Source organism: Canis aureus, chromosome 18, assembly GCF_053574225.1.
Source record: "Canis aureus isolate CA01 chromosome 18, VMU_Caureus_v.1.0, whole genome shotgun sequence".
NCBI lineage: Eukaryota > Metazoa > Chordata > Mammalia > Carnivora > Canidae > Canis > Canis aureus.
In genome coordinates, this window is record NC_135628.1 from 2,057,635 (window position 1) to 2,073,395 (window position 15,761).

At 43.8% G+C, this 15,761-nt stretch overlaps 1 protein-coding gene across 2 annotated transcripts in view; it reads right to left on the reverse strand.

Moving 5' to 3' along the window:
• Positions 1-361: 361 nt before the first annotated feature.
• Positions 362-15,761, reverse strand: part of KCND2 (potassium voltage-gated channel subfamily D member 2) — a 478,528-nt gene continuing 463,128 nt past the window's right edge. Inside the window, exons 3-6 of one of the 2 annotated variants that reach the window (XM_077855999.1) lie at positions 9,045-9,140; positions 8,037-8,129; positions 4,774-5,021; positions 362-3,049 (exon numbers count right to left, since the gene is read on the reverse strand). In XM_077855999.1, coding sequence (XP_077712125.1) covers positions 2,872-3,049; positions 4,774-5,021; positions 8,037-8,129; positions 9,045-9,140 — 615 coding nt within the window. In that variant the 3' untranslated portion in view covers positions 362-2,871. Of the gene's footprint in view, positions 3,050-4,275; positions 4,609-4,773; positions 5,022-8,036; positions 8,130-9,044; positions 9,141-15,761 lie in introns of those variants that run through there. The other variant, XM_077856000.1, reaches the window with a different exon arrangement.

Consider the following 15,761-nt stretch of genomic DNA (forward strand, 5'->3'; position numbering starts at 1 on the left):
TCCTACCTTTTTTTGGGGGGGGGGGGTGGTGACCAACAAGACCTTGTTACTTGAATTAGGCAGTAGCTACAGAGTTGTAGGTACCAAGGTATCTCCAAAAAGGATCATCTGAAGCAGTGGGCACTCTTTTATCGTTAAACAGTATTAAACAGTTCCTTTAAAACGTCTCCTCCTAAATCCCCTTTGTGGGCAGCAATCTACTGCCTCTACCGATTTAGACAAGATTTAGGTGTAACTGACAATCAACGGGTTCTTTGAGTTCCTACACGTTACAAGGTTCTCCCAAGTACGGGTGCGGCACGTCCTAGATCTTGGAAAGGAAGGAAGCCCAGGAAAAAAAGAGCAACGGTCAACCACGTGGTCCTGTTCAAGCATGCACATGTTTTATTTAAGTATTCTCCAAAGGTCTATTTTTTTTCCAGCATAATGCAGATATTATGCTATCCTTTGAAATAAGATATATGAATTTCAAACAAAATTGTCAAAAACAATGACCTCGGTTACTCCATATGGTACACAGAAATAATTACATTTCACTTACAATACAGATGCACTTAACACAGTCATCAATAGTCATTCACCACCAACACAGTATATTTTTTAAATCACCTAAAACACCAAAAAGTTTTTTTTTTAATTTTCCAAAAATCTAAAGAAATTAAGAGTTTGGGATAAATGAGAAGTCGAAAAGGAGGCAGAACTGTCAACTAAAATAGCCTAACTGCTTTTTTTTTTTTTTTAATGTAGTATTAAGAACATGAAAATAGAACTTTTCATTGGGAATCAGAAGACCTAAGTATTCCCGACTGCGGTTTCCTTAGTCTACTTTTTAAAAAGTTTTTCAACAAATGCCATCACAGAAGTTTCACTATATTTGCTCTAGAAGCATAAAGTGATATGAGGCAGGTGTTAATATAATTGTTAATATTCACGCTCCAGGAAGATTAGTAACTTTTTAAAAGACGTACTAGAAATGAAGCCAGTTCTTCCCTAGAGATAGTAGAGCGGATCTTACTTTTATTCAGCGAATTATTTATTAAGATCTACCATGTGCACAGCACTGTTCTAGAAGCTATTCTAGAAATGGGAAGCAAGGATCTCTGGCTTTACTTGAAAATGGTTGGATTAATTCCTTTTTATGATAAATTATGATAAGCATTTTTAAAATCTTCTATAGTAGAGGGATAATTATTAATTCTTTCCGTGTACGGAGGCTAAACTTTATTTCTTACAGTGGTGGTTTGGAATGAACAAAACTTTTCATTCGACGCAAAACTTTTTTACACTGTCACGCGCAGACACGTCTGCTGATATATCTCAAAGGTGAAAAGCTGTAGAGACTTTTCACTTAAATGTACACAGAGATCGACGTTGCATCATCAAACTCCTGTCCTGATTTAGTGGAGAAAATCGCTCCTCGCAGGACACAGGAACCTGTCTCAGATACATTTGTGCCGCCTTCTCCACGGGTGTAGAAAGCGTGCTCTCGTCAAATACTGCTACGTAAAGCACTCTAGTTTATCTCTGCCTTCCAATTCACATCGGTTGTTCTCAAAGTGTATTCAAGATCTAAAGTAAAATAAATAATACATCAAGCGAAGTTCTGGGATTACGGGTTTTGTGACATCAATCCCAGCCTACTCTTTGCCTGAAACCCATAGCGATACGTCCAGTGTCTGGGCTTTTTCCCTAACAGCAAAGAGGTTAGAGAGATCATTCACGGATGTCAACTCCTTTCTCCTAATTTTTGACAAGGGGATTGACGATAGCGATCTACTTACAAGGTAATATGCTGGGGACTACAAAAGTAGGAAAGTCATTTGAACTACAAAACGTCAGTCCGGTTGATGACGACAAACCCAATAGAAAGGCGCTATAGAAGTCCAAGAACAGATAATGCACCGTCACGGGGGGGTACAGTGGACCAGAGAATGTTACCGAAAGACATTTATGGCACAATAGTTTTGGATTAAAAAGTTCTCTAAAACCCGGCCACACCGCAAGTTTCTCTACGAGCGTGGCTCTTACTGTATCTATGAAGATCTGGAAGGTACAACAACAACAACAAAAAAAATCCTGATTCCTGATACAACAGGTGTACAATGAATTATTGCGGTTGTAACAGTATCTAGGTGCAAGGTCAAACGATAATTAATACTGAACTATCTGAACACGTTAGATTTACTAATGAGCATCCCCATGAGAAATACCGCAGCTCTAAAAGGAGTTTATTTGCACAGCCCACCATGGAACATGAACAATCAGCTTGTTGTAAGTGCACAGAAATTCCCCCTTTCTACAATTATAGTTTATCATGCCTATTCTGAAGACAACAGAAGGACACTGAAATCACTGCTCCAAAGAATTCTAGCATGCATTATGATGGTTTCCTTCAGTCAATACAAATGTGTCGTAGGAGTTTCTTTTCTTTTTTTTTAAATACGTAATAATCTTCATCATAGCCAATGTTCATGGTTTTAACAGGAAAAATTTTTATCAAAATGTTTTCCATATTTTTTTTTGTTTTGCATTCAACTGGAACATTATGTTCAAAGATTTGTTTTATTTATTTTTATTAAAAAAGAGTTCAGATCATAAGAAGCATCGATAGGCGGCATTTCATTGTGCTCATTCACAAAGTCAAAGGGTCACAGACTCTTCCTCTGCATGACAGGTCAAACTCTGCCCAGAAATGCCATTTGGTGGTTTCCTTTCCATCCTCAAGTTTGGAAGCTTTGTTTTTTTCACTTCACTGCCAACCTTCTCGCTTTGCTGTTCTCATCTGCAAAACGTGTATTGTTTCTTCTTCTTTCGCATGGGATTCTTTGCCCAGCCAGAGCTCCAGTTCTCTTAGACCTGATTCCAATTGTCTTACAAAGCAGACACTCTGACAATATTGCCTCCTGAGTACTCTGGAGACTCTGGCCTGTCGTCTCCTTCTGGGGTGGTCACTGGAGGTGTTGGGATGCTTATTATTGCTGTAGTCACATATGGTTGTTCACAGTTTAGTTTAACACATTCTTCCATCTTGGCGTTTAAACTGGACCGGCTGATGAGGAAGAGAGAGATTTTTTTAAAGGTAAGCTGTTAACGGAAACCCTGTTTTCCCTACCACCGAGGAATGTGTTTTCACGTTTGTCCGTCACGTTTTAAGTATCTCTAGAACAGTCACCGTGATTTTTTTTAAAACAACGAAGGACCAAGCCTAGTATATGTGGAGGTGAACGTCAGCCAGGTCACTGGCATTAAGTAAGTGTCTAGAAGGCACCTCGAGCTGGTTCCATCAAGTGTGTCTCAAAGTGTGTTCTACAAAAGTGCAAGGAAGAGACTCGGGTCGGTTTTGGAAAGTCTGGGTTGGGCAAAGTAAGATCGTTTTCAGACGGGACCCCTGAGAGCTTTGCGATGCTCACGGAAGGGATGTACCTCAACGACCCGAGAACGTGTCTCAGTTCTTTTGGCCACAGGGGTAAAGATGCCCTTAAAGCTCTCAACTTAGTGACAAGTAGTTCTAAGAACCCCGTCCCCTCTCCAAGTTAGCCATTACCAGAAATTCAAGATTTTCCCCCGTGGTATTCTCGCACGAGCTGTATACTCCATCTGGCTGGAGGGAAAAGGGGAGAGGAACAAGGAGGGTGCACCTAGGATGCTAATTACTCAAACCTAATTACCTTATTTTCATGGAAATCTCACTCAACATGTGTATGTCCTAAAATTTTCTTTCTGATCACTTCTCCGCCTTCTACTTAATTTTGGAACGGATGGAGAACAATGCGGAGGTAGAAAATGTGAGAGACGGAAATCTTCCATCATTCCAAAATTTAATATTCTGGTCCCAGAGACATCTGATTTATGTAAATCAACACAGCCCGAATTCAGAATCTCATCCAGCTTTTTCACAAAGATTGTTGAATGAGAACAAAGGAGCAGCCCTGGACTAATAGACTGTTAATATAAAAACACAGCTATTTAATTTGAAGGACAAAGCAAAATTATGTTGGCAGAAACTGGTCGTTCTTAATCAGTTGTATCGTTTAAATGGGTTACCTTTTATTACACATACATGTTTGTGGTAAAAACAAGTAACCAATAAAGAGAAGCAAAGGGAAATCCCAGTAGGAAAATTCCACTTAAATTGTCCACGAAGGAACCAGAGGTGAACAATTTTAGCATTTCACTTATATATTTTTTTTGTAACGGATTGATTTCTGTGTTCATTGTGGCCCCAAATATCTTTATGATCAAAATCATATGTTGACTCGAGACACTCGTGTACACATGGTTTTATTTTTCACTCTTACATGGAAGGTGTCTGTGTAGGTGGCGCTGAGCACTTTCCAATGATGTCAGCATCAGTCTAATTCATCTCTGCTAGTGGTGTTGCCTCGCTATCGTCTCAGGCTCTTTGGGGCTCCCGAGTAGAAAGGTATCTGCTCCCCTTAGCCAACGTGGTGGAGGTAGAGAGGCGGGAGCCGCGCTGCGTGCATGCCTGGCCACCGCAGCTTCTTTCTACTCTTCATACTGTACACCTGCTACTTCCAAGCCTGGGATGGTCGCAGCAGGTCCACTTTCCTACTTGTTACCCTATTAGTTTCTGTCTCATTTTAAACCCTAGGAACCAGGATTTAGATGCCACGGTGCTTCTCAGGTGTATTTGTTTAAATAAATAAATAAATAAATAAATAAATAAATAAATACCCTTCGCCCCCCACCCACCGCCCCAAAGATTGCCCAGCACGCCCAGCAGCAGGGGGCCTGCAGGATCACCCTGGGTACCTGTTCGACAGCGGGGTCCTCTCCACGCATCTGATCTGGATCGTGCTGAGCTCTTGCACACTGCCTCGGTGGCTTCCTGACACGTTGGCATTTGGGATGCGGAAGGTTTTCTTGTGTCGTCGTGAACAGCAAGTGCTGGTGACTCCGTGTTGTGAAGACAGAGAGGGGCTGTGACTGGAAGGCCGGTTGCCAGGCGCCACTTCCATGCAGCTCTCCTCGAAGACCTGCTCATCCACAAACTCATGATTCTGCTCCGCGGTCACGAGGGCGAGAGAAGGGGGCACAGAAACACGTCATCACTTTAGGAAAGGCAACGGCTGGCTTTGCTTTTTTTTTTTTTTTTTTTCTTTTTTATTTTTGGCTTTGCTTTTTAAGACTCAAACGCGCTCCTACCCTGAGACCCCCGGGTGGCAACTGATGCCACGTCCCTAGAGACGGGAACCTGGCCGCCGGGCTCCGGGTTGGCCCTGCACACGGGCACCTGCAGGCTCACCGAGGGTCTCTCTAGGGACTACCTGTATCCTCAGATATCACTTGTTAGGGGCGCCCGGGGGGCTCGACGGGGGGGGGGTGTCTCCTTGGGCCCAGGCCAAGGTCCCGGGATCGAGTTCCGTGTGGAGCTCCCTTCAGGGAGCCTGCTTCTCCCTCTGCATGGGTCTCTGCCTCTCTCTCTCTCTGGGTCTCTCATGAATAAATAAGTAACATCTTTTTAAAAAAAAAAACAAGTAAAAAAAAGAAATATCACTTGTGATTTTAAACATCACTTCTGGAACGGAAGAAACAAAGAGAAAAAAAAACCCTCTTGAAAACGCTGTAAGACAGCGGTCACGGCGAATGTGTAAGTTCACACCGACTTTTCTTTTTTGAACAGATTGGAATTATGGAAAAGACACAATTCCGATAGGATGCCTCATATTAGACGGCCTGTTGGATGTCAGCAAATATTTTCACGTGGGATTGAAAACATTTTTTAATCAGAAAGGGAGATCTTGGAGATACTTTCTATTTCTTGCGATGCTCCTCTAAAACTCCCAGCGTACGGACAAGTGACTTGTTAGGTAAGTCGGTAAAATACTGCCAAACGGGCCACTCTGTGACCCAGAAGGGGACAGCCTGCCCTCTGAGCTCCTTCCTTACCCGGTGACGCGTCCCCGGCTGCACGCATCGCCTCCGCCCGGATGCAGAGCGGCCCTAGCCACGGGGCACACAGTGATGGGCATCACTCACACACCACAATTTAGAAAAACCACAGCGCAAATTTTGCTTTTTTAGAGTACTTAATGCAGAATCACTTCCTAACATGCCTATGTAAGAATTTCGCTTCCGAGCTATAAGGGAAAACATCTGGGTCTGAACGGCCGGGGGAATGACTTCGATGAGTATTTTCTTCTTGTCTTTGTGTAGGTGGGAATGATCCTGTACCGGGAGGCTCCGCTCATGCCAGGTTCCGCAGAACCATCTCTCATCCTAAAATATTAGTGAAACAATCGAAGCAACTCAGTGGCCAACAGCAAATAGATTGTTTTCGTTACCCATTTTGTCATTTCTTTGCTGAGACAAGCGTGTTGAAGTGAATGAAATCTCAGGACTCCACTGTTTAAGGTCCAGAGAATAATATGACCGGATAGGACAGGATTTCATGAAGAAATGAATTTCAGTATCAAATTTTCTGGGGAAAAGCAGAGCTCATGAGGGATGTGCAGTCTGTTTTCTTCCTTCACCGTGCGCATCCCACACACGTGCTACAAGCACCCAATGCGTGAGGTCCTACGTTGTCACCTCGGTGACGGAAGTGAGGTCAAGTCCTCTGGCTGCTGGTTATTGTTGTGGGCAGCTTTATTTGAATGATATGAATCGGTGTTAGTTTTTTTATTTTATTTATTTAAGAGGTAAAACGGTAAAAATAGAAGTTAAGATAGTGAAAAATGAAAAGAGAAAAATCCTGGAAATAAATAGATCTATTAATGTCACCATTTACCTTTCAAAGAGTTATCCTCAGCTACAGACCTTCTCCTGTAAGTTATGGATCTTTAGTTACAAATGCAAATACCATCCGGTAACTACCGTGTTTTAAGCCCTCAAATAATTCCCCATTTATAAAGAGACAGGGATCGGGAGTCTCCACAGGCCTCCTGGGTCTCGCCAGTCCCTAGACTTCCTCTGCCTCCCGCTGGGTCTGCCTAGGCCCTGCCTTCCGATGGCCCCCGCGCTCTCTGGGCTCCTCTGGGGCCACCTGCAGCCTGCCTCTGCGGCCTGCGTCACCTTGGGGCCCTCTCCCTTCCTTGCCTAGCCAGCTCCTGGTCGTCCCCGCAGGTGTGCATGCAAGTACCCCGGGAAGCCTCGCTGCCCTGTCCCGTCAAGGCTCCTCCGGCTTTGCACCTCTCACTGTGGCCCCCATTTCCCTTTGGCAGGTGCTGACGCTCCTCCAGGAACCCCGGGTTTGTCCCCGCTGCGGAGGCGGGATGGGGGCCACCCAGGCTGCGCCCCGCCGGCCACCACGCGGGAGGCGAGCGATGTGAATTCGTCGATTGACCATCCGGGGACCCGGGCCAGCGTCCGGCCGGTGCCCGAGGTGCGAGGACAGGTGCGGGCATCTGGGGAGCCGGGGAGCGGACCCGAGGGGGCAGTTTCCATCAGCTCTGTGCTCACAGACCGTGACCCCCCGACAAGCCAGCGAGGGAAGGGGTGCGGAGCTTCCTAGCAGACCCCCTCCGCGCCAAGGGGCCGCCCCGGATTAAAGGTGTCATTGCCCTATGGGGACACACAGTTTTTTGTTACCTTTCTTGTTCATTACAATCTGTTAATGAAAGACACGCTTCTACCTGGTTACTCTCCACTTTTTCCTGCTCCGGCTATCGGAATGGCCCTTACCTCGATGTCAGGATCGCCTGAACGACAGTGTTTTTTGATTAATCAGCATTCCAATAATCAGGGAGAAAATGGTATTTTATAGGGCCTGCAGTCGGCCGTCGGGAAGCAGCTTTCCACCTGCGGTAAACCGGCATTTCAGACTAAAGATAACCACGAAAGACGCACACACTTTAAATAACTCTCCGAAATACTTTCCAAGTTGAAATGTCACTATAGTCTTTCAAAGCCATTTCAAATATTGTGGGTTGGGGTTTTTTTTTTTTTTTTCTTCATCTTTTATGTATTTTCCAGTACCGTAGAGAGTGAACTCATCCTTGGAAGCACGGAGTCTGCACAAAGGCGACCGGGGTTCGTGTCCCAGCACAGGGCGGCCGGTCGCGCCTTTTCCTTACCGTGGTTTTCTCCAGGCAGTGAAGCAGGTGGTGGTGCTGGGTTTCAAAGCTGGAGCCGGATTTGCTAACAAAGGCCTGCTCTTCCTCGGAGGACTGTCAACACACAGAAGACAGAAGCGCTTCCTATTTTATTTGCAAACAATGAGAACCTCAGCCACACATTTCCCCCGGGAGAGCTAGCCTATCTCCTGAGATTCAATGGCAGCATTTTAATTTCTTTTTTTAACTAAAAAGGGACAAATGCGCAGTTGCTTGTCATTTCGGTAACGAGCGTGTACGTGTGAGCCGAATTAGCGCTGCGGTCTTTGTCCACCTGCCTCCCTGAATTGCAAATCGGAATCGTCTTACTCACCTGCCACCTACCTTGGGAAGCCTGCGAGCCCTTCTCTGTGGCTGGTGAAGCGGGATCCAGGCCCTCAGGACCCGCTCGCCTACAGCGAAGCTATTCTGATGGCCAGAGGCCTGGGGCCCGTGGACCCCGGAGGGCGCTCCCCCCATCAGGAGCCAGATGAGCCCTCCTGACCGCACTCAGAGGAATTTTAAGGAAATAAGTCGTTTTGAAACAAAAATGGGTATTCGAGCCGAGGATTCCTGACCTTCCCCTTGTGCACATAAGCCAGCAAAGCAGGTCACCAGCCGAGGTGCTGATTCTCGGGCGACACGGGGTCAGCAGCCCCGGGGCAGGGCCCAGGGGTCGCTGCTGGCTAACAGTATTCTTTGTAAATACGGTGTAAACATTTTAAGCTCTTCTTAAGCGGCTATTTGAATGAATCCAGAGGCAAAACAGCCCTAAAATGAGTAACCAAGTTCTCCCTTTAAATTAAAAAATAATTGGAAATTTTGTTAAAAAAAAAAAAATGTCCCCAGCCAGAGGGGGCATTTACAGAGGGCGCTTGGGTGGCTGGAGGAGCCAGCGTCCGAGTCCCCCCAGGCCATGGAAGGCCGGACACGAGTAAATCCCCATCACGCGAGGAAAGTGGCCACGAGCAAGTGACACGCGGCCCGTACCTGCAGCTGGTTGGTGAGTAAGCCGTTGCGCTTGCTCTGCATGTAGGCGTTGGCGCTCCCGCTCTTGGCCGCCCGGATCCTGGCCAGCCTGGCTTTCTAGAAGCCGGAAGAGAAAGAAGTGGCGGGTTAATAGCCAGGAGCTGTTTCCTTACCGCAGTCAGCGCGCCCTGGGGTCACACGCACGTGGGCACCCGGGCGGTGAGGCCCGGCGAGCTGTCCCCGCGCGGGGCTGAGAATGACACCGGCACGCTTTGTTCCCTGCACTTCTCCAGGGCCACGCAGTCCCCCCGGCCGCTGGGTCACCCCCTCCACTCGGGGCCCTGAGTCTCCAAGGTAAGATCAGGTTCTCGCATTGTTGTCTCCGTCCCTCGCGTTCGGAGAAAAATGCCAGTATTGCTTCACTTATGTTCCCACTTACCCCAGGCGGAGTAGCTCAACGAGGTGAAGACATTGCAAAGCAGCTTCCAACTCACCTTCATCTACACTCGCCCCCTTTTAAAAATAGCAAACACGTTCCAGGAACCAACCGCCTGCCCGCCCGCCTGCCGTCCTTGCTTCCCTCCTTTTTGCCTTCTTGCCTTTTTAAAGGTTTTTTTCTAAAAAAAAAAAAAAACAAAACCCTGCACTCTCAACTATTAAACATTTTCTTGCGATTATTTTGTTAAATCCGGCAATGTTGACCTCGTGCCGAGTAACATGGAGTCTCAAGAAAAAAAAAAATCCCTAATCCACCCATCTTTTCTACTGACACTGGTCCACACTAGAGCACACTTATCTGATTTCTGTTTCTCTCCTGAATTTGTTGAAACGAGAACACAGTGAGCCACTCCAAGGAGATTTATGACATTACTTTTTAATTTTAAAATATTCAGGCATAGAGAGTGTTCTTCGATTTAGAGGGCTTTGGGGTGGTTCCTTCAAGTGTTCACACTTACAGAGAGATCACCAAAGCGATATTGCTGGGCAAACTGACTGCTTAGCCAGATTTCTGATATTCCGCTCTCCTTTGGAACTGCTGTTGTATCTGGAATGAGCCATGGAACGAGTCTGGTTTTCACCTCCTGGAGGACATTATTTGGGTGAACGTGCTGTTTGCACGATGTGTATCTAGCAAGCGTATACAGGAAAGCGACTGGAACGGCGTGGTGCAGTTCCTATAGAACGACTCCCTAAAGATCCCTTCTTTTCCCTTTCTAAACAACCCAGATAAATCCTATCTGTGGTCTCCAGCCCCGGGATGTTCTTTTTAATAAAAAAATCTAAAAATCATCTAGATTTTTTTTAATGGAAAATGAATATACACATATGACCAAAAATTCTATTCATACAAAAGTGCATCAAAAATAAGTAAGTCTCTCTGGACCTTGGAGCTGCCCTATTTTTATGCTTCAGAGGAACCACTGGTCATATTTCTAAAGAATCTTGCCAGAAATTTTCTAGGCATATAAATTAAGAGTGTGTGTGTGTGTAATTACATATACATGTGTATATTGACGTGTGATCACATCAATACGTCATACATCAATATACACATATTTTTACTCATTTGGGACAATATGCCTCCCACTCCTTTGCACTCAGCTGTTCTCATTTAACAGATCGGAACTCCCTCCGTATCTACATATATAGATCCACCTCATTCTTTATAAATACCTAATAGGCCAATGAATAAAGCATCGCTTACGCAGCCAGCCGGCTACCACTAATTTTTAAGGCACCTTTTGCTGCTACAAGCAATGGTGCCTGCCTTGGACATCAGGACGAACTTATCTGCAAGACAGATTTCCAGAAGGAGAACTATTCCTAGATCAAAGGGTGCACGTTGGATAGGTTTTACCAGACTTCCCTCCAAGGCTGTACCAAGATGCCCTTTCACGCCCAGGGTCTGAGGGTAGCACTGGGACGCTGAAGCTCTCAAAATAGCATTGAGATATCATCCGGCTTCAACTCCACCCCTTCTCCCTTCCTCTGTGAATTTACTCTTCCTGTTTGCTGATTCCAGGTTAAAATAATACTTTGTATGAAGATCATATTCATAAATGATGGGAAAAAAATAGACAAATGTCACTCTTGGTTGGCGGTATACTGTTTAGATCGCTCAAAGTACTGAGACAATGCTAGAGAATGAGGTTGGGAGGTAGGAAATTTTTAACTTCAAAAGCTGTGCTGCGCAGCCAGGATTTCAGGACTTGATAAAACAATGGGACGTGACAAGCACTTTTGGAAATGACTTTGAATTGATGTAATAATTCAGAAATAAGTAACCTAAGTATATGTTTGGTTTCCAGAAAAGGATTATTGCTGAAATTTGAGTCCTAACGTCTCATTGGTCTCCTGAAACACTTAATGCCTTTTCTGGTCTCACTCCGATCCCACCCTACCCCTTCCTCCCACCCTCCCTCTCTCCATTCCCCCCTTCTTTCCTTTCTTCCATCTCCCCTCCTTCCTTCCCTCCCGCCTTCCTTCCTCCTTTCCTTCCTCTGTCAACTACTGCACGTAGTCACATGGTTTTTGTCACGGTTACTAGCCTCACCTGTGTCATTCTCCAAGCACTTAGCAGCTGTATCAGAAAACATTATTTTTTTTTCCATAAATGAGACACTTATTTACATTAACCAAAACCACTGTCCAGCAAAGGAAAATGACATGTCTTTCCCGCCGTGGAAAGCCTACATGTGGTGGCAACCAGTACAAGAGAAGTGGCTCTACGCTTCAGGGAAAAAGAAGCAGTTGTTTTAGACACAGAATAGCCATTTTGCTAAGCCAAGTACTATGATTAGAAAAAAAACCTCCCATCTCAATTTCAATCACGACTTTTCTTTCATTTTACAACGATATCCTATGAGTTAATTGGTTTAATTGGTCTTGTGGAGCGCCACACCAAATGTCTGTTGGATAGTGCTAGCTTTTATGACCTGTGATTACATCTTTGCTTTCAGTAGGTAATTGAGGAAATTTCTTTTACAAAGATATTTTAGAAAAATCACTTTACTTCTGACCCAGTCAGTATGACAATCTTGGCAACGGTGGCCGTGCAAATGGGAGGTCAAACAAAAACCATCCACCGGTAAGAGGAAGTGTATTCCTTGCGGCCCCCACCCTCAGTTTTGTAGGAAATACAACTTCTTGGCATGGCCAAGTACCAGCAAATATTATGGAATGAGAATAAAGCTTCAGTAAATACTTAAGCCTATTTGGAAAAGAGGAGGCTTCCAAATTTTTAATTAGACAAAAAAAAGGTTTATATTGTCTTTGTAAAAAAAAAAAAAAAAGAAAGAGCTTTGAAGTTATTTTTGATAGTCTTTATCTGTCTTGAGAAACACCGATGGTGTTGGAAAAAATAAATTGTCCCATAAGCACATTTCCCCCGTGCATCTCAATTCTTCATAAATTCAGCTTTCTTCTTAATTCTCTAAATTAAGACAAATTTCAATCCTCAGCAGGATTTCTCAAAGTTGGGTTCCAAGGAACTAGTAAGTGTTATGGGTAGAATCCAAACCAACCAAATGAAACCAACGACGGGTTCTGTGGTCAAGAAAAGTTTGGGAAATGCTGAGAGGTTAAAAGGGTTTCTTTGCCGTTGGATTCCTTACCATGTATTGTAGATGTTCATTGTGAAGACAAAAGGGGGGATACAAGTATATAATTTTTTCTCATACTCATCTGACCAGAACCCTTTTACTGTGGAGTAGTCAGAGGCCCAGTATGCAGTGGTTTCCACATGCAGATTGTCTTTTAATTGCACCAAGTGACATTACATAAACTTTACAATGTATCCTCTGGAACAGAGGCCGGGGACCCAGTTGGAGAAAGATATACAGGATAAGCCAAAAACCATTGAGACGGCAATGTTCTTAAATGCCATCGATCTTCTAAATGAGGTCTGAGGTAGATTGTGGGAAGTTACTGGACCACGTTACTGGCAAATCACAAAATGTTTTCAATACTTTTGAAGAACAAGGGCATCCTAGGCAGCTTTAAAAGTGAGGCATCGAAGGCCTTCCTCCTTTGCAGTGTGAGGCAATTCCTCACTCCTCAAACATCAGCCCACATGCAGCATATGCCATTTATTCTGGAAATCCTTCCTTCGACTTGTTACCTTCACTTAAAGTTTAGTAAAATGTCTCATGTCGGGGTAGCACATTAAGCTTTATCAGCTTTTACAAATTTAAGGAATTTATTGGCATCTTTCCATTGGTTAAGGTAAATATTCTCTTAGAAATGAGACAAGTTAGTGCCAAATACTAATAAAGAGAGAGGGGGGCGGGTGGGGGGAAGTCAGTGGGAGATAGTCTAGGATTCCCAGCCAGCTCTGGAGTTTGATGAATCGTGGTGATGGCAGGGCTGGATAGAGACGGTGCCGGCATTGGGGTCAGTGGAAGGGACACCAGACCCGTGGCCCCAAGAGTAGTGAAAGTTCTCTAAGTAGGAAGAGGTAAGAACGGAAAGAAGATACAGGCAGGTACTAGAGATGAGAATCGTGCTTCCCAATATTGTTTCCAACTGGTTCTAGGAATATCCATCCTACGCCGGGGATGGAGGACATTGTCAAGGTGAACGACACCTCATTGTTCATTCTTTCACTTCCTACCCAAGTGTCAAGAGCCTATCGTATGCCCGGCACTGAACTCAGAACAGCAGAGAAGGAGAATACAGTGTGATACACGGTAACAGAGCGTGCATGATATTGTGGGGGAAGAGAGGATGGAGCAATTAATGGCGTCCACATCCGTTAGGAACATTTTCACTAAGTGGGTGATATGGGAGCTGAGTACCTCGCCCTGAGCGGGGTGGGTACATTAGGTGGTGTGGGGATGGAACGGAGACTTAAGGGCAGAAGTAGTTAATTCCATAAGGGCTGAAACAGAGTGGATTTCAAGAAGTATGAAACCTCCAGATTCTTACGTGTGTTCGTGATGGGGCTTCTTAAACTACAGACCAAAAAATCTGGTTATCCACAGACGCCTGGCGTAGGGCCTGAGTGATAGGTTTTAATATTGGCTAATAATCTAAGAGAGATCATACTCAGGCTTTAGCAGGGTGTTATTTATTTTAATTATTCTAGAATGCTATAGAAATAATCCAATTTGATCATCAATGAATGTCCTAGACAAATGGCTCTAGAGTATGGTTCTCAGGCCAGCGGTATCGCTCCTCTCACTTGGGAACTCATTAGAAATGCAGATTTGCAGACTGTAATCCCACGCGACGGAATCAAATGCTTCGGGGGTGGGTCTAACCATCTGTGTTTTAACAAGCTCTTTAGATGATTCCAATGTGTCTGAAGTTTGAGAATCACCAAAGCACGATCAATGAGCACTGGTAACTTCTTTCTGTATCAATGTCAGCATCTTTACGCGACAAGTAAAACATTTACTTCCATTGCACATTGGCTGTACATCGGCCCATTGATTCAAAACTTCTCACTGCATTTAGAATTATCTATAGGAAAATCCCTAAAGATACACGGCTTTAACGATGACAGAATTTTCTCCTCTTGGACTTTAATCAATAAGTGTATAAGCATAAGCAAGTCATCTGTAAAATGGAAATAATAACACTTCTTTTGCAAATTGATTGTGAAAATATAAATAACAGATATAAAGCACCTGGGATATACTAGAAAATCTAGAGAGAGTTGTTGTTTTTGCTATTAGCCTATTAAATTTTATAATTACTATTACTATTATACATGATAATTACTTACAAGTTAGTCTTGTAGATCGACCGGTGTGATTTGTATTGAAGCAGGGTAGGTTCCAAATGTCATTGCATCAACCTGGCTTTATTTTAACAAACACCTTCTACTCCACAAATACTTTTTGAACAACCGAGTGATTAAATAAATCTATTAAAATAGAATTACCTGTGGTGAGAGTGAAGGAGAGATGTCACAGTTCGTCTAGACTCACCCACGGGTTAGTGTTTGGTCAAGAAATGATCAAGGATTGCTAGAAACAGGTAAATGATGCAATCCTTTTAAGAGTGGGGAGAGGGAGTGAAAGTAGAAAGGATCCTTGCTGAGGGGAGAACCTAGAAGAAGGAAAGTATCCCTAAGTGCCCAGGGGAATGTTCTCAAACTTGTATATATTTCATGCTCTCGCTTGAGCTTGGAGTTGAAGATGGGACCAAACACCAAAAAATATGATCTGAAAAACAGTTTGTAATACTTCTTATTTTTAGCCTGACTCTTATTTTTACTGAATGGAATGTTTGCTTGACTGAATTAACTGGCTATTTTTTCGTGACTTTGATATTTGTCAAATCATCCGGTTCCAGATAAACCCAAACTCCCTTAACCACACACTTTTAAGGAACGTTTATTCCGTTTCTTTTTTTGAATCTTCTGGGAAGGAAAATAGGAAATATTCCTTACTTACTTCCATACGCATTATTCTTTCATAGATAACTCGGGTCGGTTTATTGATCACAGACTCTTTACTGGACATATCACATTAGGTTATTATATTTGGCTTGATTAATTTCTCTAGCAGCCACACAAAATTCACCACACTACGGCAGAAACTTAGAAGAGAGGAAATATTTTAAAGATACCGAAAATCATTCCTAAAGCACGCTTTTCAATTTAGTGTACTTAAAAAATACTTATTCGTTTATTTTTTGCATTCTGAATTTATTTATGCAAAAAGGCTTCTAAATTATTCTAAGATTTTCCTTACTGATTCGCTTGTTGCAGATGACAAAGTCTGAAGAAAA